The sequence below is a fragment of the Myxocyprinus asiaticus genome, chromosome 33, assembly GCF_019703515.2.
Source record: "Myxocyprinus asiaticus isolate MX2 ecotype Aquarium Trade chromosome 33, UBuf_Myxa_2, whole genome shotgun sequence".
NCBI classification, from domain to species: Eukaryota; Metazoa; Chordata; class Actinopteri; order Cypriniformes; family Catostomidae; genus Myxocyprinus; species Myxocyprinus asiaticus.
Window position 1 is genome coordinate 22,488,063 of NC_059376.1, and position 21,465 is coordinate 22,509,527.

General features: G+C 36.2%; 2 protein-coding genes across 5 annotated transcripts in view; one reads left to right on the forward strand and one right to left on the reverse strand.

Annotated features, from left to right (window-relative positions):
- Window positions 1–452: 452 nt before the first annotated feature.
- LOC127424342 (17-beta-hydroxysteroid dehydrogenase type 3-like) lies at window positions 453–20,339 on the reverse strand. 2 transcript variants are annotated; one of them, XM_051669428.1, is made up of 11 exons: window positions 20,223–20,339; window positions 6,224–6,270; window positions 5,638–5,713; window positions 5,451–5,558; window positions 5,214–5,281; window positions 4,812–4,856; window positions 4,628–4,662; window positions 4,427–4,508; window positions 2,506–2,571; window positions 2,108–2,257; window positions 453–1,967 (listed from the first exon to the last, which is right to left on the reverse strand). In XM_051669428.1, the coding sequence occupies exons 1-11, from the start codon at window positions 20,257–20,259 to the stop codon at window positions 1,872–1,874; spliced, it is 810 nt and encodes a 269-aa protein (XP_051525388.1). In that variant the 5' UTR covers window positions 20,260–20,339; the 3' UTR covers window positions 453–1,871. The 2 variants fall into 2 exon arrangements, with proteins under 2 accessions (XP_051525388.1, XP_051525387.1); XM_051669427.1 differs by lacking the exon at window positions 20,223–20,339 and adding an exon at window positions 10,882–11,102.
- Window positions 19,444–21,465, forward strand: part of LOC127424335 (sodium-dependent phosphate transporter 2-like) — a 67,724-nt gene continuing 65,702 nt past the window's right edge. For all 3 annotated transcript variants that reach the window (XM_051669418.1, XM_051669419.1, XM_051669421.1), the window contains exon 1: window positions 19,444–19,600. The gene's annotated coding sequence lies outside the window, so the exon portion shown is untranslated. The remainder of the gene's footprint in view (window positions 19,601–21,465) is intronic.

Below are 21,465 nucleotides of genomic sequence, written 5' to 3' on the forward strand. Positions count from 1 at the left end.
AAATGTAAAATTTCCGTGTTTACATTTTAATCACTGCCTTAGTCTTATACCTCAACTAACTGTCTTTTCTGCAAAGTTGCTTGCAGTAGCATTATAAATTAACAGAGGGAATTCCCTGTAGTAAAAATACAAAGCCCTTTGAATATAATTTTAAACTGATAGTTATCTTGTCAGCTGTATTTCAGTCAAGGAATCTCACCCAAGGCTGAACTGCTTCATTAAAAACTACAACTTCAATGAAAATCCCCAAATTATATTACACTTATTTGTGACCTATCTTTCAGAGATCTTTGATATCAGACTCTACACAGAGATCCAGTACAGGTGAAGTGTGTCTTTAGAGTTCTGGTTCTTTAATGTTACTGTATCGAAATTCTGCCCTCTGGTGGAAGAATGTCACAATCAGGAACTAAACAAGTAGAAGTCAAGATAAAAAACAAAAATTCTGCAGATTCTGTCCTTGGTAAAACAGATTTCTTTTAATGTAAGTAAGATTAAAAGTAATTAGTGCAACGACACTGGTACAGAGTCTTTACACAAAGATGTAGACATGTTCGTAATTTGCAATAAACACAAATAACAGAGCAGCCTATTAAATACAATTTTAAAAAGGAAATTGCACAAAAACAACGCATACGTCATTTAAAATTGGCTGACACCAATTGCTTTAAAGGAATAGTTCACCCAAAAATGAAAATTCTCTCATTTACTCACCCTCTTGCCATCTCAGATATGTTTGACTTTCTTTCTTCAGCAGAACACAAAGATTTTTAGAAGAACATTTTAGCTCTGAAGGTCCATACAATGCACGTGAATGGTGATCAAAACTTTGAAGCTCTAAAAAGCACAAAGGCAGCATAAAAGTATCCATGTGACTTCTGAAGCAATCCAATCGATTTAAGAGAACAGACCAAAATATAACTCCTTTTTCACTGTAAATCTTGACATCAGCAGTATCCTTGGCAATCATGATTTTAAGCTTTCTAGCGCCATCTAGCGCTCTGCCCATGCGTCAAGCACTAGGATGTGTAATCGAGATTGAAATCATAATCGTGCCTAAAGTCTACAAGGGCAAGATGTACAGTGAAAAAAGAGGTATATTTTAGTCTATTTTACCCAAAACAGATTAGATAGCTTTAGTAGACATGGATTAAACCACTGGTGTCTTGAATTAATTTCATTCTGCCTTTATGTGCTTTTTGGAGCTTCAAAGTTTTGGTCACTATTCACTTGCATTACTGTATTGTACAGTATGTAAGGACCTAAAAAGCTGAGATATTATAAAAAAAATATTAATTTGTGTACTTCAGAATAAAAAAAGTCATATCTAGGATGGTATGAGAGAGAGTAAACGATGAGAGAATTTTAATTTATGGCTGAACTCTTCCATTTAAAGTGCCTCATGTGGAAGTACATTTAACCACTGTGTGGTGCTGAATATCTGTGGAAGTGTTCTGTAGATATGTTGCTTGCTGATAAAAACATGATTTTAAAATGTTTTTAAATAAGAGCAAACATTTCCCAATCTGAAAATTTAGACCAAAAATTAAAAACAAAACAAGGTAACATATCTCTCTTCATCTCTATCATTTGACATTTGGGAGACAGTCTGTCTGTTAATTGTCTCTCCCAGAGTCTCTAAGGTCTATTGATATGATTATGAAACAACCTTATTAATGATAATTAAATTCCATTATCAAATCTGATACAGCATATTTTGAAGGACCACAAACAAACAGAGGTCTGTTTACTTTTTTCTTCCTCTCCCTGGCTGTCATAATTAGTGTTAACAAACATGATCATTAATACACAATTTAGGTATATTTAGTACTTGCAAATCAGCAGCTATATACATGAGAGAATGAAAACTCTCAGCCTTTGATCCTCTCCTTCACATATTCCTTAAAGTGATGCTGAAACGCTTCACTCTGTAGGACCCAGATGGGAATGGCCTGCACGATCCAACCCTAGAGGTGAATGAGGTCACAGTCATTCAGCCACACTGCTGTACCACAATACATGCATTACTGTGTCATCAAAACATTTCTGATTAAATACGATTATTAAAGAATTGATCGTTACAATGTATAACATTTGAGGTCAGTACCAGTATGGTATGAGTGATGCTACCACAAGTTTGGTCACCAGCCTTCAGATACTTTAGTGAGCTTCTCACAAACTCCTCAGCTGTGAATGTGACCATGTCTGGATTCTGGTATCCTGTCATTGATGTCGAAACTCCGAATGGAGCTACTGTCTGAGAAGAAAAGCTATCTGGACTGAGGACGTTAATATGCATTCAGTGAAAATGTAACTAGTCCTTATTGGGAGATTACAAACAAAGACAAATAAATTAAGTTAACTTACAGCTTCAAATTACAGTGACTTGTTTACAATATCAAGTTGACCCAGTGTGCTGCATTAAAAAACTTGTCATGTCATAGTTTATGTTTTGTGAAGAACAAAATAAAAAGCATTTATTCACATTACAGCATTGCATTGTACCTGAATGATTATCCCCTTGGATTTATATTCAGCTTGAAGACCCTGTGAAAATCTTTCGCCAAAAACCTGTATGTAAAAAATAAAAACAATCTGTTTTTATTCAGTCATACATTTGTGCTTCATCTGTGCCCTCATGACTTACTTTTATTATCAACAGGATACTGAACTTATTTTATATATTTAACTGTTTAGTGTGTATATATATATATATATATTTAACCATTACATTTTAATGAATTATATAGAAAAAATGTATCTAACATTACCTGAAATGCTACATTTTTCCTAAAATACTTAATGTATTGTCTGTGAAAATGCAGAATTAGATTTGTCCCTCACTTTCTATTTAACAGCAGTATCCTGTGACAGGTGGAAACATCCACCTGGGTCTTCAATTTCTGTTGTGGTTATTACATTGGTACTTTGGGCCTGAGGTGGAAAAATATAATTTCTTAAAAGTTCAGCAACGTCAGAGCTGTAGCTTTGTGGGTAACCTGAGTTCAAGTCACGACTCGAGGCCCTTTCCTGATCCCCTTCTTCTTCCCAGTCATTCTTCCCCCTGTCTCTCTCTCCACTTTACTACCCAATAAAGGCAAAAAAAAAAAAAAAAAAAATATATATACCATATATATTTATATATATCAAGCCCGTAACCATGTCTTGAACATTGGGGGGGACCAAACCATTTTGGGGGTGGGGGGTCGCGGGTGTTGAGGTCACAAATAATAATGGTCCTCTTTGGTCCTTCAAAATAGTAAAGGCTCTGGATGCAATAATTTTCTGAATAAAGACTTTAAATGTGATAAAGGCCCAAAATTGTATAATATTTTGTTTTAAAAGATAAAAAAAGTTCACACAGAAGTTCACACAGTACAAGACTACCACTGTGTCTGTATTGCTAACAATTTGCCTGTTTTAGTCATCTTTTCTTTCTTTTTTGTGCTGTATCAAAGAAAAGACAAATATAATTTGAATTTCTTTTCATCACTGATGTATCTTTAAAAGGACATGACTGTGTCAGCTGGCTAGCAATAGAAAATACACAAAATTATTTACCGCAATCAAGTTGTCCCTCATAGTTCTGCTCTACTTTGTGTTATAGATCATTTTCTAAGACAATATCAACTGAATTTTCTAAAAAGGTACTTCATTAGATTGCCAGATAACCACATTCATTCAATTCTTTTACAATATTCACACATTCGCTCTTTGTCTTAAGCCTGATATGCTGAAAATGGCTCCATTTATGTTTTCACTTTCACAATTATGAATGACATACTAATTGCGAACTGTACGTGACATTTTTTAAATAAAAAATGGCAATATATATATATATATATATATATATATATATATATATATATATATATATACATATACATATATATATACACGTTCAGCAACAACCTCAGGCATAAATACTGTAGTACCGTTTCCAGAGAACAAATCTCTGGTTTTATTTTCTGTTGACAAAAGGCCATTAATATGATATACAGTATATCACAATATGTTTGTTAACCAAACATATTATTATTTCAACAGTAGTGATGTTAGCTGATTACCCGAAAGACAAAGTGATAGGGGACATTATGGCTCTGAAATAACTATTTTTAGTCACAATACAAGATACACTGATTTAATTAGATAAAATGTTTATTTAGATTATTACCTGAGCTCTTGCAAACATAGAGAAATTGTGGAAGCTGTTTACTTTTTATGAATATCTTCCTTATGATACAATTTTCTTAAGAAAAGCAGATACGAATACCAGCAGCATTGAGCAGACATAAGATTAGACTAAGATCATTAAGTCACACTAATGTAGAAATGCAGTCTTGTAAAATGTTATTTAGACATTCAGAAAAAGACAGATAGAACTAATTGACTTTCAACAAAATGGTTTATTCTTAACTAAATTTACCTTAGATGCTGCATACAAGGTATATATGGGGCACGGTATTTTGGCTATCCCAGAGGACACATTCAGAATGACTCCCCTTCCTCTACGGAAATACATATAATCAGTTATATTTAACATACGTTCAAGATGATGTGATCTTGAAATTGCAGAAAACTATTAACAGAAAGTTTAGAGCAAACAATACAAAAGAAAGAGCCAAACTTTTCCTGCATTCCTGGTAGCACAATTCTGCACATCTAAATAAGAAAGAAAACACTGTGTTAGTCACTTCCATGAGCACGATGACCTTAATGGAAACCTTTTAGATGTAGTAATTTAGATAGAGTGAGGTAAGTGTCCATTTCTGTGATTGTTTCCATTTAAATAACCAAATGCTTTTACTCACCTTAACCATGGCTTTCACATTGCAGTTGATTACAGCATGTATTCTCTATGAGGGGCCACCACATGAAACATAAATGACAACATCAGATAAACACTCCAAAATATCAAATCTAAATCTCTTGCTGATATTTACATTACAATGTAAATTAACATTACAATGTCTCTCCATGTAGATTTACGTTAGTATAGGGTAATTCTATTACTTTAAATGAGCATTGTAAGAGTTGTAAGAGATTTACCCAACCATTTGGAAGATGTATTGCATTTCTAAAACATTAAAAGGTTACTACATTGTATACTGTACTAATATAATGGAATCTGGTAGAAGCATACAGTAGGATATACAATAATACATATATTGACAATGACATGAACATTCATCAATGACACCAGGAAATCTCACCTCTTCCAAATCAGCTGTTTCAAGCAGCTTGCAGGGTATTTGATTGGGCAGAATCCCAACATTGTTGACTGTGTTTAAAAGTAAGTAACATTAAGCAGCACTGCCAAACATGTTAGAACTTAAAGTCAAGATAAACAGCTGTAATTTCTTTATCTTGTTCAATTTGTTCATAGAAAACATTATTGCTGTTCATAATTTGATACATTTGATACATTGAAAAATCTGATTCCTACTGACCTAAAATACCAATATCCAAACCCTCAATGTTTTCCTTAATGTGTCCATATATATCATCCTTGCTGAAGTCAGCAGCTATTGTTTTGACTTCCCCTCCTGTAGTGAGCTCTGTTAGACCAAAAAAGATAACCTGAGCCCAAAGACTACAGACATATTGAGAAATTGGTATTCCAACAGTATGCTTTACCAATCTTCCTGGCTGCTCTGTCAAGCTTCCCTTGATTTCTGCTGATAATGACCACATTCATACCATGTTTAGATAGCTGCAAACAAAGACAGGACATACAAATATAACTATTCTTCACAGGTCCATCGCCTGAATTCAAAAAAAGATGTTCTCCTATTACAGGCAACAAGACAGCTGTATTCAGAGATTCTAATGAATATGCTGATTTTCCTAAGATAACAACAGAGGACTCCTCAAAACAGTGGTATAATGAACTGACCAATAAAGCTGAAGCAAAATGTATTTAGTAATTTGCAATATTTTTTTAAGCTAAACTACTCTGAAACAAGTATTGTCATTATCCATGAACCACACAGTTTTCACTTAAAGGAATATTCTGGGTTCAGTACAGGTTAAACTCAGTCAACAACATTTGTGGCATAATGTTGATTGCCACAGAAATTAATTTTGACTTGTCCCTCCTTTTCTTTAAAAAAAGCAAAAATCTGGGGTACAGTGAGGCACTTACAATGGAAGTAAATGGGGCCATTTTTCAATTGGTTTTTGCTTCTTTTTTATTATTTCCTTTAAGTGGTAAGTTTCATACCTCTTGTGCATAAGCTCTGCCTATTCCATCTGAACCTCCAGTGACCACTGAAAAAAAGAGGAAATATTTCATGATTACACTTTACATCATACATGGGATGGTTTGAATAATAATGACTTATTCAGCAGGTAAATTTGGACAAATACAGGAAAAACAAAACAAAAAAACAACAACAACAACTTAAGACTAACAAAGCCACATGCCTTGCCAATTTGTGTCTTGTGTAGATTTTTTAATTGTGCAAAATCTGAGAAAAACCTAATTTGACACAGCCTTATTGACAATGCTCTTCCAGATAAATCAGATACTCTGAACACAATCTATCATGATCAGATTCAGTGTATTCCATCTAAATATCCATTAACTGTAAATAATTGACTTATTCTTTCACAGAAAATAAACTTTTAAATCATCCGTATCTAGAACATGATAGTCTCCTATCATCACTCTCTCTGATAATCTCACACACTTGTTTGTTTGTTTTGTTTTAACAGGATGTACTTGAAAAGACTGTATGTACCCAGCAATTCAATAAACAAACAGGGAGCTGGGAGGCTGGGCCTGTATCTTTTCTCCATTACTGAGAACTATTACTCCATCTGAGAAGTTCACATTATGGCCACGTACACACTACAAAGTTTCGGGAGTGACAACCGCATTTAAATGCGGGAGTGAATCCCCCAAATTATCAAACCGTTTTGGGTGTGGGGGGTCGCGGATGTAATGGGCCTCTTAATTCCTTTAAAATATTTAAGGCGCTGAATGCAATGATTTTCAGAATAAAGGCTTTAAATGAGATAAAGGCCCTAAATTTGATAATTTTTGGTTTTAATAGATACATGTTTTTTTAAGTTCACACAGTACATGACAAACACTGTGTCTGCATTGCTAGCAATTTCCCTGTTTCAGTCATCTATTTCTTTTTTGTGCTGTCTCAAAGAAAAGACTAATATAATTTGAATTTCTTTTCATCAATAATGTATCTGTAAAAATACCTGACTGTGTCAGCTGGCTAGCAAAATTAAAGTACACAAAATTATTTACTGCCCTCAAGTTGTCCCTCATTGTGTTTTTCCCCCCCAGTAGAATCTTAACACAATATTTTCTTCAAGAATCCTAACACTGCTCTTTTCCATACAAAAACAGTTCATATTGACCACTGCTGTCAAGGTCCAAAGAGAGAAAAAAAATAAATAAAATTATTAAAATACCATAAAAGTAGTCCACACACCACAAAGCTGTTGTATGTCCCCAGAAAGCTTGGAATATAGTGCACAAGTCATATGGACTACTGTTATGATGTCTATACTGAACCTTTAATAGTGCTTTATAGTATTTGTCCTTTATAAAGCTAGACTACTCCTGTTCACTATAAACTGTTATTCTATGGAATAGAGCTGCTTAAAATATCTATTTTTATTTTCCAAGAAAAAGTAACAGCATATGGGGTTTGAACAACCTAAGGGTGAGTAAATAAGTGAGTAAAAGTAAATTTTCAATTTTTAGGTGAACTACTTTAACTGGTGGCTCATTTTTTTAGCACAAACCTGACAAGACATACACAAATAAAATTGTCTTTTTTAAAAGAAGACTTAGCAGATGCTATACAAAATTCAGAATTAATTAAAGACATAAAGAAATTATTTTGAATCCTAATTGTAAATTATTACCGAATATTTGCATTCAAAAATATATGACACTGTCCTTGCCAAAACCTAAAAGCACAATAGAAGCCACAAGTCACAGGTCTAACTTTCTAGTTCTAATCTGTGGGTGAAAACACTCTACTTTGTGTTTTATGGATCATTTTCTTAGACAATGTCAAGGGAATTTCTTAAAAGCTACTTCAAAAGCCTCCCAGACAACCACATTCATTCAATTCCTTTAGAATATACACACATTCGCACTTTGTTTTAAGCCTGATATGCTGAAAACTATTTTCGCATTCACAGTTATGAATGACATATGAATCACGTGCTGTACATTACATATTTTCAATTCAAAACGGCAAATTTTGCCAAAAGGAGGATAGCTTGCATCCTTAGAAATTACTGTCAGTCAGTACTACACTTCAGTCATAAAACAGTGGTCAGATATTACATGTTTAGTTAGATACTTACATCATACATGACACTAACACTCTTAAAATGAACTGCTTGCTGATTCGCGGTGCTGGAATAATCCATGAGGTTCTTGGCCCACTTAGCTTCTTAAACTTGAGTTCCTCCTTCATCGATTTTATTGCCATTTATTGATTTATCTTATATGACATTGACGAGTGGTGTTAGACTACTAAGCACGCTAAAAATTTAAATTTTTTTAACCATTATGTTATTCCTGTAACAACTTAATGACAATTAGACAGCGGTGCCTAATGGACTGCAGCATGTCAGCAACAAGGATATCAGTTATTGGGGGGACTTGTCCCCCTCAATGTATATTGTGGTTATGGCCCTGGATTTACACCAGGAGAAGATGGACACATCTCACACGTGCCTTTAACAACTAGTTGTTCAGTTCGGTTCCATATACACTGCGTGGAATTTTTGAAATGAGGTTGTCATTACCTGAATTTTTTGGGAGTTAATTCGGTTGTTGAATGCTGTTGTCACTCCTGTATTTTACTGTGTGTGTACAGAACAGGATTAAGCACTAAAAGGTGAACTGACAACCAAATTTTGTTGCAGTGTGTACGTAGCTTATATGTGGTACAAGGGAGTGGGAGGAAAAGGGGGGCTGGAAAGACACTGGGTTGACCAATGTAAGAATAATATGGAGGAAATGATGTAATATGTAATCACTGCTTTCATTGCTTTCACAGACTACAAAGGCCAAAGGTTTGAGCTAATGTCTGTGCTGTCTCCTGTGTGGGAAATTGGCCTTTTTTGTGTCTTTCTTTCTCATTTCCCATGCTTTCATTCTTTCTTCATGCCAGTGTTCTTGATGCACAAGAAGTACAGGTAGTACCCTGTTTACAATCTAAAGCTCGGGAAATCTCAAGATGAGCTACATATTTGGAACGTGTCTGGAACTCCATTTTCCGTTGGCTTGACGAAGAATTTTATTGTAATGACAATAAATGTGACCTAATTACTCATCCTCATGTTGTTCCAAACCCATATGACTCTTTCTTCTATGTAACACATGTTTGGCAGAATGTTAGCCTCAATCACCATTTACTTCCATTGCATCTTCTTTCCATACAATAATTGAATGGGGACTTTGGCTGTCTTTCGACCTAATATCTCCTTTTAGGCTCCACGGAAGAAAGCAAGCCATATAGGTTTGGAACAACATGAGGGTGAGTAAATGATGACAGAATTTTTATTTTCGGGTGAACTGTCCCTTTAAACATTCAGTCGGATCTGAACACATCGTGATATTTTAGAACGTGCAAAGCATCTTATATTTATTTATTCTAAGGAAGGAAAAGCAGATGTACTATGTCTAAACATGCTAGAAAACACCCCTTAAAAAAGGAACTATGCGTGCACACACACACACACACACACACACACACACACACATACACAAACTTGTTTTTATATCATTGTGGGGACTCTCCATAGACTTCCATGCATTTTATGTATTTTATACAGATCTAATGATAATTTTAATCTCCTAACCCTACACCTAAATCTAACCCTCATAGAAACATTTTTGCATTTTTAAATTTTCAAAAAACATCATTTAGTATGTTTAATAAGCCACACACACACACACACACACACACACACACACACACACACACCAGAAAGGGCTTTTCAAAGCCTTAAAGTGAAAGAACACTTGCAGAATAAAAAAAAAAAAAAGTCATTTTGATTTCAAATGAACAGGAACCACTATTCAAACTCTGAAGAAATGAAAAGAATAATATCATGTCCTGGAACATACTGTTCTAATTGCCTTTTGTTCTCTACCACTTTCAGTGCCGAAAAGGAATGGATGGAAAGCTTGGGAAAAAATGGCTGGAACTGTTGTTTCTTGTTGCTGAAGTTGTATACCACAGTTTAATTTCAAGAGAGATGTAGGAGAAGGGTCTCTTTTGCAAATATTGAAAGCTATTCAGGGAAGCAAGACACTTTGTGTGACTAACATTACAAAGCAAGACGAAAACTTTTTCCTGGGCCATAGGCCGAGGTGTTTTGCTATGTGTATATTGGGAGGCAAACAGTGGAACATCACCAACATACTGCTTACTGGTGGAACAGTGACATGAACTGCTTTGTAAATGTAGGTCTTAATAGAATAGAATAAAATAGAATCTGTATTGCACATAGCATGGCCGGTAGAAAATGTGGTAGGTAAATCTATGAAATAAATATGAAACATGGGACAGTATGGGAAATAATTTATATATCAATCCAAATTTGATCTTGCTGAATGAAAATAATTGCTTTGTAATTTCCGGATGAGCAGAATGCATCTGCATTTTGTACTATTTTTCTTTCTTTCTTTCTTTCTTTCTTTCTTGTGTACATTATTGTAAATCTGCAACTGACCTTTACAGGTTTTATTATGAGAATGAACCCTCAACTTGACAGCTAGTTTATCGAAATTTGCATGACAAAAATAGAGGAACTAAGTTCCAAATTCCAAATATTTGTTCTGTAATATCATGGCAATTGACAATTATAAACAAGTGTTTTATATCTCACCTGCCCATTTCCCCAGAGAGGTGAAAAAAGAGTCAGGAAGAGGATAGTAGAGCTTCGGGGCAAGCACCATAACAAGGCATACTAGTTTCCCTCCAAAAAACAGGACGGCGCAAGTCCCGGTCAAGATGAAGATAATCTCAGTGAGAGTCATGGTAGAGTTGGAGGGCTTTTCTCAAGGCTTAAAGTTACTCCTTCCTTGCTAGCTTAGTCCCTCTGTTCACTGCCACAGTTCTCTTGTTCTGTCATCTAATCTGTCCACAAGCTTTAAAACCTAATGCTGACAGCCCCCTCAGCCAATCAGAATGTTCTCTGCTCATTATGACCAGGACATAATTTGCATTCCAGATTTTATTTTATTTTATTGTGTATTTAGGATTTGGTATGAATAAACTCACCTACTCTCATCTAAATCTCAGTGTGAAGTCAATTTAAGTGATTTACATTGTGGCTCAGTCTCATTAGAAGAGACATACAAAGAGTTCAGAATATGGCCGTAAGAATGTTGACTTGTACTGGACTCTGAACCGGTTACATTATTCTGCACTTAAATCCCTACCTGGCTATCTGTGTAATACAGAAATGATTTCAAGATTCTCTGATTTATTTTTAAATGCCTCCATGGTGTTGCCCTACATACCTGCATTATGATTACTAAATATACCCCAGCTAGATCACTCAGTTCATCCAACTGTAACTTGCACTGCAGGCTGTACCAAATATATGGCTGAAAAGTGGAGATTCAGCCTTTAGTCACTATAGACACAAGCTGTGGAACTCTCTATCTCAGAACCTATGAGCAGTTAACTCACATAAAAAAAAAAAAAAAAAAATTTCAAAGAACACACTACAGATTTTCTTCAGTTATTTATTTATTTTCTCTTTTTACTTGGTTTTACCTTACATTTGCCTTGCATTCAGTGTCCTCTCTGCAATGTACTGTTCTTTGAAAACACAATTAATAATACTTTTTATTTATGCCTTTCAAGGATCCAATGGCGCTTCAAATAGAATAGGCAAAAAAAACAATCACTACATAGTTAGGGAAAAGACCGTTAACAGAGCAAAGGCAATAAAAGCAATAAACATACAAATTAATCCAAACATACAGACAGTATGATCAAGACAATATATATATATATATATATATATATATATATATATATATTTTTTTTTTTTTTAAACATGAAAAAGAAACAAAATATAGCATTACAGGAGTCTAGTGCAAAAAAAAAGTGTTTTCAATTGGGTTTTAAAGACCTGAAGAGATGCAATTCCATATACAATTATGTAATTTTATATAATTGTATATATACAAATTGCATATGTTGTTTATTAAATGTATAATCGAAATACATATTGTTGAAAATAAATCAAAAATTGGAAGTTTTAGTTAACGTTTAATCAGGTGAGGAAGTAAAGGATCTATAGAAGCCAAGTGTTCTGTACTAAGAAAGAGAAGTCCATTTTAAATCCCATTTGAGAGCACACTTTGCTTATTAGTTGCAATAAAGCCTGTCACGGCTGGCTCGTAAGCTCCAACAATAAGGGAGACTACACGTTGGATGTGGATATCAAGCTCAAAATATAATTTATTAAATAAGAATATTTACAGGAAAAGAAAATGTTTTAACAATGAAACAAGAAACGAAAGAAAACAAGTCTGGATCGGGGAGAGGCCAGGCAGAAATGGCAAGAGCCGGTGGTCAAAAGCCCTCACCGCCCTCCCGCACAGGTGAATCCAGGCAGGACTAATGAGCACCAGCCCAAACCACGAGCCCAGTAGGGGGTCGTCACAAGCCTAAATACAAATGTTGAGTTTTATCATGGACTGTGTAGTGAATTTGGTAGTATAAATACTTGGGATGGGTTAAAGTGCCTGCGTACCTCCACCATTATATGTAGGGAAACAGTACATCTGTTTGTACTTATTCTACATTATTATGTAAGGAAATTTATAACGGAATTAGTCGCGTTCGACTGCTTGATGTAGCTGAATTAACATTACAATCAATTAATCTGTTCGTCCAGTGAACACTCAGTATTGATCATCTATCAACTCTCAGAAAGGATATTTTTCATGGCCACAGAAAAATAACTCTTTCTTAGAATGTATCTGTGATCAAATCGTTAAATTGATGTTGATTTACAAGCAGACCAGAATCAGCTCGCAAGAATGTACACAAAAGCTTTATTTAACTAAATCACGAACACATAACTTATCTAAACAAACACATGGAAAAGTGAAAGTGAATGAAACAGGAACAGAACAGGGGAATGAAGCTATGAAAAAGTCATTTAACCATCTGAAAGGACCATCAGTTTCTTATTTCAAAGCACCTTTGTTGACAAAAGGGTTCACAGCTTATACTAAACCTCTGTTTAGTTAGTTAATTGTACGATACTTGCAATGCCTTGGCTGTTGAGAAAGAGCCCGGATGCAGTCTCAGGAGAAAGTCTTGATGGTTCCTTGAGTCGCTGGTGTTGAAGTTGCAATCAATTTCTTCCGCGTTGAATGAAGAAACGATGAACTTACGGTGTTAGTTTGACTCCATTATGATCAAGGAAGTTACACATGGCTTGATGTGTTAAGGCCTGCCGGCCTATGACCTCGTGGTCTGACCAGGTGTTTCCGGTCCCACACGAGCAGCAACCATGAGCAGAAGGGAGAAAGAGAAGAGGGAAGAGAGAGAGAGAGAGAGAGGTCACTTCAACAGTGCCCTTTAACTCCTGAGGGAGGTCACTCCTCACGAGTTTGGCTTGACCAATGAGAAAGGTGCAATTTTCCAGCGGGAAAAGTTCCTTTGTTTGGAAGCTGTCTCATTTGCATGATTGGAGTATGCTAGCAGTTTGTGCCCCTTTATGCTCTGATTAATATAACAAGTATACAATGCATGCTATAAGGGGGTGCTATACTCCAATGTTTAGGGCATCACACAAGGATTAATTTGATAGGAAGCATGATACCAACAATTTGCATGTGGCTACCTTCCCCCACCTGGAATGTCTCTGAGGTCCACTAGTTGCTGGACTAGTGTCAGCAAAGGGGGAGTAAAAGCTCTTGATTAGTGGGAGAGCCGACATCTCGGAGTCTGCTTGGGCCTACTTGGACCTTTGCTTGTTACGGTCTTGAGACGTCTGTTGGATTATTCATTAAATAATAAATAATTGTGTGTCTGATTGGTCCAGATGCTACAACTGTCACTAAATATGTCTTAATGTGTTCTAAGTATGTGCTGCAATTGATTTGTTGTTGCCTCAGTTCAACAGATGCTATTGCTCTTAGTGATATTGTCAGGTACTGGACTGAACAATCTGTCAACCATGTATTTGTGACTGGTTTACTTTAAAGGTGCACTCAGTACATTTTTCCCCATTAAAAAAGTTTTACTCCAAAATAAATTAATTGTAATTTTGAAACATGTATAAAATCATGACAACTCACATGAGATGAGGACTCTAGTCATATCAGTAACCTTGTAAAAGTTGTTTTATTCTACATGGGAGAGTGGCGCCCTCATGGGGGCCATTTTAGAATCACATGACCAGCTGAATACTACTGGCTTAATCGCAGTAACCGTTTTGTAATTGGACATCTCTTGGACAATTCATCTCTTGGATGAAATTAAGCAAGGGGGGGGGGGGATTTTTTCCCCTTTTTCTCCCAATTTAGAATGCCCAATTCACTCTAAGTCCTCGTGGTCGCATAGTGATTCGCCTCAGTCCGGGTGGCGGAGGACGAATCCCAGTTGCCTCCACGTCTGAGACAGACGTGGAGGCAGTGGAGACAGTCAACCCGCGCATCTTATCACATGGCTTGTTGAGCGCGTTGCCACAGAGACATAGCGCGTGTGGAGGCTTCACGCCATCCACCACGGCAACCACGCTCAATTCACCATGCGCCCCACCGAGAACAAACCACATTATAGCGACCACAAGGAGATTACCCCATGTGACTCTACCCTCCCTAGCAACCGGGCCAATTTGGTTGCTTAGGAGACCTGGCTGGAGTCACTCAGCACGCCCTGGGATTCGAGCTAGCGAACTAGCGAACTCCAGGGGTGGTAGCCAGCGTATTTTACCACTGAGCTACCCAGGCCCCCCAAAATTAAGCATGACTTGTGGATTTTGAACAGTACATTTATACAAAGGCATCTATAACTGAAAACTATTGATTTTGAGTGATGCTGCATCCACACCACTAGGTGTCACTGTAAGTCCAAGATGACACCTTTGAAGATTTATGATTTATTTTTTATAAATAAATAAAAATACATTATTGTGTATCTCTGCAGGCATGTTGTTTTAGGACACTGCCATTCCGGTTATTTTCCATGGTTTCAATGGAGCTGAGAATCAGCATAATTTATTGGTATCATTCAACAACACATCAACTCACAAAAAAGCTGAGACAGTGTTGATGAACTGAAGGGTGTGCTTACATGGATGTTATATCACTAATAATACACACTCAAGTTTTACCATGGTAGCAGGAAGACTGAAGCCTGTTTGACTGTCAGCATTTCTAAATTGATTTACCAAAAATGTGCACTGTCATCTCTGTCTGTTTGACATTTTGCTTTCAAATTGTATTTAATGTACAGTCACCCACAGTTTCAGTCACTGACAGTTTCTCTTGCTCTCAGCGAGCCTCTTCTAGCACATTTGTCAAGCACTGCAGTGTTGAAGTAGCTCCACTGCCATGGCCTTTTATGGAAAACAAAAAACCATGCCCAAAGTCCCAACTTTCTTAACTTACTAGGTTACGCATTGAAATGTGTACAGCACGTGTCTATTATCTACTCCAATGTTCTATTTATTGCAGGTTTGCTGCAGATTTTTAAAAATCAAATGTAAGACTTTTAAAGACCTTTTTCAAGACCTGGGACCGTTTGCATAAAACTGTTTTCGACTAGTCTAATAAGTTAGTTGTCTAAAATTTTAGTCTTCCCTTTTTCAGTCAGTTGCATAAAAAATGAGATTGTTCTAATTTAAGGCTGAAATGTAAGACTGCACACCCCTAGGCTAACTTTTGTTTACATTACATGTTGCCATGGAAAACAACTGTCAGCTGAGCCAGTAGGGGCTTCAGTTGAGAGCTAAAAGGGGCTTCAGTTCAGTTTTTTTATTATTTAGGTTAAAATCACTAAATTTGTTCATTACAATTGATTTTGAAGCATTTCATTCTTCTAATAGGCAAATATTTTCCAGCAAAGGATAACTGTGGTGAGCGCCCACTGTCTGCCAATTTATTTAAGCTGTTCAGTGTCTTACTTTTCCCACAATGCAATGCAAATTAGTCTGTCTTACTAAAGACAACTGTGAGCTTGTTTTATGCAACAGGCTTTCTATGGCATCTATAGCTAGTCAGACTAATTGTTAGACGAAGTCTTAAGTTAATGGCTATGTTTATGCCACCGGCACCAGTACAAATAAAATTAATACTGTATCCCCATACCAAAACAAACCAACACAATCTCAAAATAAATCATGTATCACAGACTCTTAAACTCTTCCTTAACTTTTACGTATCAGTAAAACAGGGTAGGATATATGCAATTTTAAAATACTCAAGACAAGTTTTCCACATATAGCCTATATCACATTCAAATTGGTTTATGCACCATTATATAAATAGAAATAAGAGGTCGTCCGATATTGGACAATAAAAAAGTTATATACACAATTAAATATAAACAATTAAAAGTATTTCATCAACACTACATCATCATCATAATCATCAACAGTTGATCATTAGTAATTGCTTGTCATAAATTTCCGATATGGCCTAATGATTGCAAACTGCTCTGCAACCACTGAAAACACTCAAGCCCCCGTGTGCTTGAAGAAAATACAACAGTGCCGTGTTTTCATTTTGAAGGACACAGCGCATGCATTTATTTAATTAAATCATATTCTTTTGAAGTTTGTTAATCACATTATATCATATCACGATTCCTGTCTTTCCGCCCCAAATGTAAGACCTCTTTAAATAAAAAATTAAGACTTTTGTTGTATCATTTAAGCAGGGGCGGATTTAGTGATTTGGGGACCCTGGGCAAAGTACAGGGATGGGGCCCTCATCAATGACACACATTTACATCAGTTTTTGCTTAAAGATGTATATATATATATATATATATATATATATATATATATATATATATATATATATATATATATATATATATACATACATACACACACACACACTGTATATATATATATTTATGGAATGGTATGGAGAAAATATTCCTTCGTTCTCAAAGATATCACTGAAATACAATAAGTGTCCTGAGATGCCTCATCGGTCTATGTGACAAGCACTAGACTAGCACTAAACAGCAAACAAAAATGTGCCCGTGTTTGTGTCTTTCTCCCTGGTTGTGCCAAATTTATAAAAAGGAGTGAATAATAATGTCTGACAACACATTATATAAAAAACACAATCTGGCTAATATGAACTACAAAACTGTATATACCACTATAATACCTTTTTTCTTTCTCACTCTCCCTCTTTCTTAATGCACTTTTCCTCTGTCAACTTGACCTTGAATTAACTATATCCAAATTATTAGACTAAAAGTTGAATTTGCATGTTTCCAGAAGGCTTTGATAAACTTTTACATTTAAAAAATGTTCAATTTATGCTGCTAAATAAGACGAAAACGAGTCAACACTCTGAGAAAAAAATTTTTTTATTTTTGAGTGTCAATGCCCAGATCATAATCATCATCAACAACTGTGTATTGGTGACTATAGTGAGTGCTGTGCTCGTGGAAGCAGTGGCGGGTGACAGTGCAGGCTGTGTTTGGAAAGACAGTGTTACCTTAGGAAGTCTTGATTCCGTTTAATTTTTTTTCACTCCACAAATTCAATTCAAACTGATCTAGCATCGATGTAGCTTAGCTTGTAAACTACATTGTTGTGCTTAGTGTGCAACAGAGTATATGGTGAAATCACACGAAACTGTCTGAGCGGCTTGGCTCACTTTCACCTTTTTATGAACTTGTGTAGATGCATAAAACCTTTACATTACAGCCTGATCTAAGGGGGGGGAGGGGGTTGCTTGCATTGATGCTGCTGAAAATAACAGCAATATCAATCATTTCGGCATTGTTACAGTGATATTTAAAATTTCAGCACACGCCATTTAGCATTAATGATAATAAAAAAGCATATTATTTGTATTTTTAGGGGGCCCTTGGCTTCTGGGGGCTCTAAGCGCTTGCCTACCTTTGCCTAGTGCTAAGTTCGCCCTTGCATTCAAGATATTTAAGACCCTAAATTTTGGAAAACTGAATTTAAGACATTTTAAGACTTTTTAAGGATCCGCAGGAACCCTGTATTGCCAAGAAACACAGTGCTAATTGATACAAGTAAACACAAAAGTTACATTTCTTGTTGCCGTATTCACTGAAACATAGCACTGCAGTTATTGTAGTCACAAAGCAAGACCTTGTTTGGCTCTGCCAGCCACTGCCCACTCAGAAATGTCCTGAACTGAATGTGTGTTAAATGTTTTTTGCCTCGTTACCCAATACTTGGCAACTGATTTGTTCACATGCGAGATGCTGTTGGAGAGGTTTGCGAGCTTCACTGAGTTGTTGTTGTTTTTTTTCGTTGCTTTGGTCAAACATTCACAAGGACTTCTAGTTTTACTAAATCAATATTTGCATGACCACGATACAACAGCAGATGGCGCTGTTAACCAATTTTGGCATTTGGGGTGCTTTGCCTTTTCTGAAATGAAGGATCATTGCGTCAGAAACTCAACCCAATAATTACTTAATAAATAACTCTATTGCACACGGCTCAAACAAAAAATATATATTTTTTTTAATTATCGTTTTTTTGTTATTCAGATACTTATATCTAATTCATGCTTCATCATAAATAATCTCACAGGTTGCCTTTATTGCATCGCTGAATTTAACCTACAAAATTCGTCATTTCGAAGGATACACCGTCCAAGCTAGATATATTACATAACCCCCCTTCTACAAGTTCCGATGCATTATGATAATTTAATCTTAAATAATTTCGAGGATGAAGCAATGAACTCGATGCCCTTTCATGTTTCTCTCCTGAACTTGCCTCGTGTCGCGCGCATGTGTTGAGAGCGTTCGAATGCTGTTACGTAACACTACGTAAAATGAAAATTACCTGCCCACTTTTCGAGACATACAAAATAACAATAATCCAAACAATATACTGTTAAACAATGCATTCCTATGCGAGTCGGGCTCAATTATGGATGAAAAGACAATCTGTCATATGATATACACATCATCAAACCTCCTCAGAAAAGCAATGACCTCGCGCTCCCAGTTGGATACATTTAACATAATTCCAGAATTAGCCCAAAAGCAGCCTAATAAAAGACCAGTTTGCTCAAATCTAAAGACATTTGGCTGACACGTGAGGTAAATTCGGAAAAGGACATTACATCGAACCGACGGGTTTGTCTTTAATGGTTCATTCCCTTTTTTCTCCCGCACACGGAAAGCTCGTGCCCCCCGATCCCTCAAGCGCCCGGATGAACACAAGCAACAGTCACCCAACCAGTCAGTCAGTCAGTCAGTCAGGACAAACATGGTCGCTGGAGCTGAATGAGCGTTTAGGAATCTCTGCGCTGAATATTCTCTTTAATAAGCGAGGTCTTTTAGACTCATCACCTGAAGCACGTAAAGCCTCCCCGGCGGACTAGATTCTCATCTCGGTGAGTAAGAGATGTACCATTGACTGCTGTCAAGACGTCGACAATTCGTCAATGGATTAGATCCACGCGATTGGGAATATTGGCTGTAAGCACCATGTGCTCAAGAATGAAAAATAAGGCCCACTCTTTAGTGTTACTTTGTTACTCGAGCTTGCATCGTCTACATATGGCATTGGGATATCGTCTAAAGTGGTTGTATATTAAGGGGGAAGTACGAGATTGATCTAATATGAAGGTCTTTAATGTTATTAACCGCTTTGCAATTAGCGGGGGGCTCGTTTAGGGATTATTCCAGTGCTTTTGTGGATTTGTCCTTTATTTATATTCTTTTATTTATTTGGGTGAGGTCACACGAGTCAGGTACGATCCTTTTGGACGGTAACCGAGACAGACTGTAACTAATACTAGGCTGCTGTGATTTACACACAAGGTTTTGTAAGTAAAACACCTTTATTTACTCTGAACACTTTTTACACAATCCACAACAAAATGCTGCACTTACACAGTTGTATAAAGTATCCATTCGTCGTACTTATGTAAAAGTAAAGATACCTTAAATTACGGAACAGCTAATTAAACCCGTGGCAACTTATTTGATTGGCGGTGCTCATCATTTACTCACCCTCATGCCATCCCAGATGTGAATGACTTTCTTTCATCTGCTGAACAGAAACAAAGATTTTTAGAAGAATATCTCAGCTCTGTAAGTCCATACAATGCAAGTGAATGGTGGCCAGAACTTTGAAGCTCCAAAAAGGAGAAAAAGGCTTAAAAAAAAAGAGGAAAATATGGATTAAAGTAATCCATATGACTCCAGTGGTTTAATCAATATCTTCTGAAGAGATCCAGTTGGTTTTGGGTGAGAAAAGACCAAAATATAATTCCTTCTTCACTGTACATGTTGTTATTGCAGTCTTCGGGCACGATCATGATTTCAAGCTCGATCACAATTCCTAGTGTTTGTCACATGCGCAGAGTGCTAGATGATACTGGGAAGTGTAATCGAGCTTGAAGTCATAATCGCCAAGGAGACTGCTGTCAAGATTTATAGTGGAGAGGAGTTACATTTTGGTCTGTTACTCACCGAAAGCCAACTGGATCACTTCAGAAGACATTGATTAAACCACGGGAGTCTTATGGATTACTTTTATGCACACTTAAATCACTTTTCGGAGCTTCAAATGTCTGGCAACCATTCACTTACATTGAAAGGACCTACAGAAAAGAGTACTACTATAAAATATTTTGTGAGTATTACGCAGAACAAAGGAATTTATACAAATCTGGGATGGCATGAGGGTGAAAATGTTGACAATTTTAATTTTTAAGTGAACTATCCCTTTAATGAAGCATTCAAGTCACGTCAGAATGATCATATTTATGAGATTAGTGCACATGAAAACCACCACAAAGTCGTAAATCCAGTGAGATTTTCTTGGAGTGCTGATTTTCTGAGATGTGGGCATATCAATTTAAGAAGCATGGAAAAATCAAGCAAATGGTGACTACAGTTTAGATTGTGTTTTTGTCCTATTGATGAAGAATAAAACTTGCCAGAAAATAAGACCCATTTAGCTAGTTTATATGAGGTGACAGGCTTACAGAATAACATTTCCCATCAGTATATGTGGCCACACAAGAATGATCAAATAAGACATACCTAATATGCAGTGTGTATGCGAATACACGTAGGGCCTTAATGCCTTTGCATTGGTGCTGAAAAAGCTTCCTGCTTTTTCAGAAAGTGAAAAAGATGAAAAATTTGCGAAATGGGCCCATTCTGTCAAACTAAAATCACTTGAACGCTCATCACATCAAAATTGTGAAATACGTTTATACTGGCTATGTGGATTAAACATACGTGG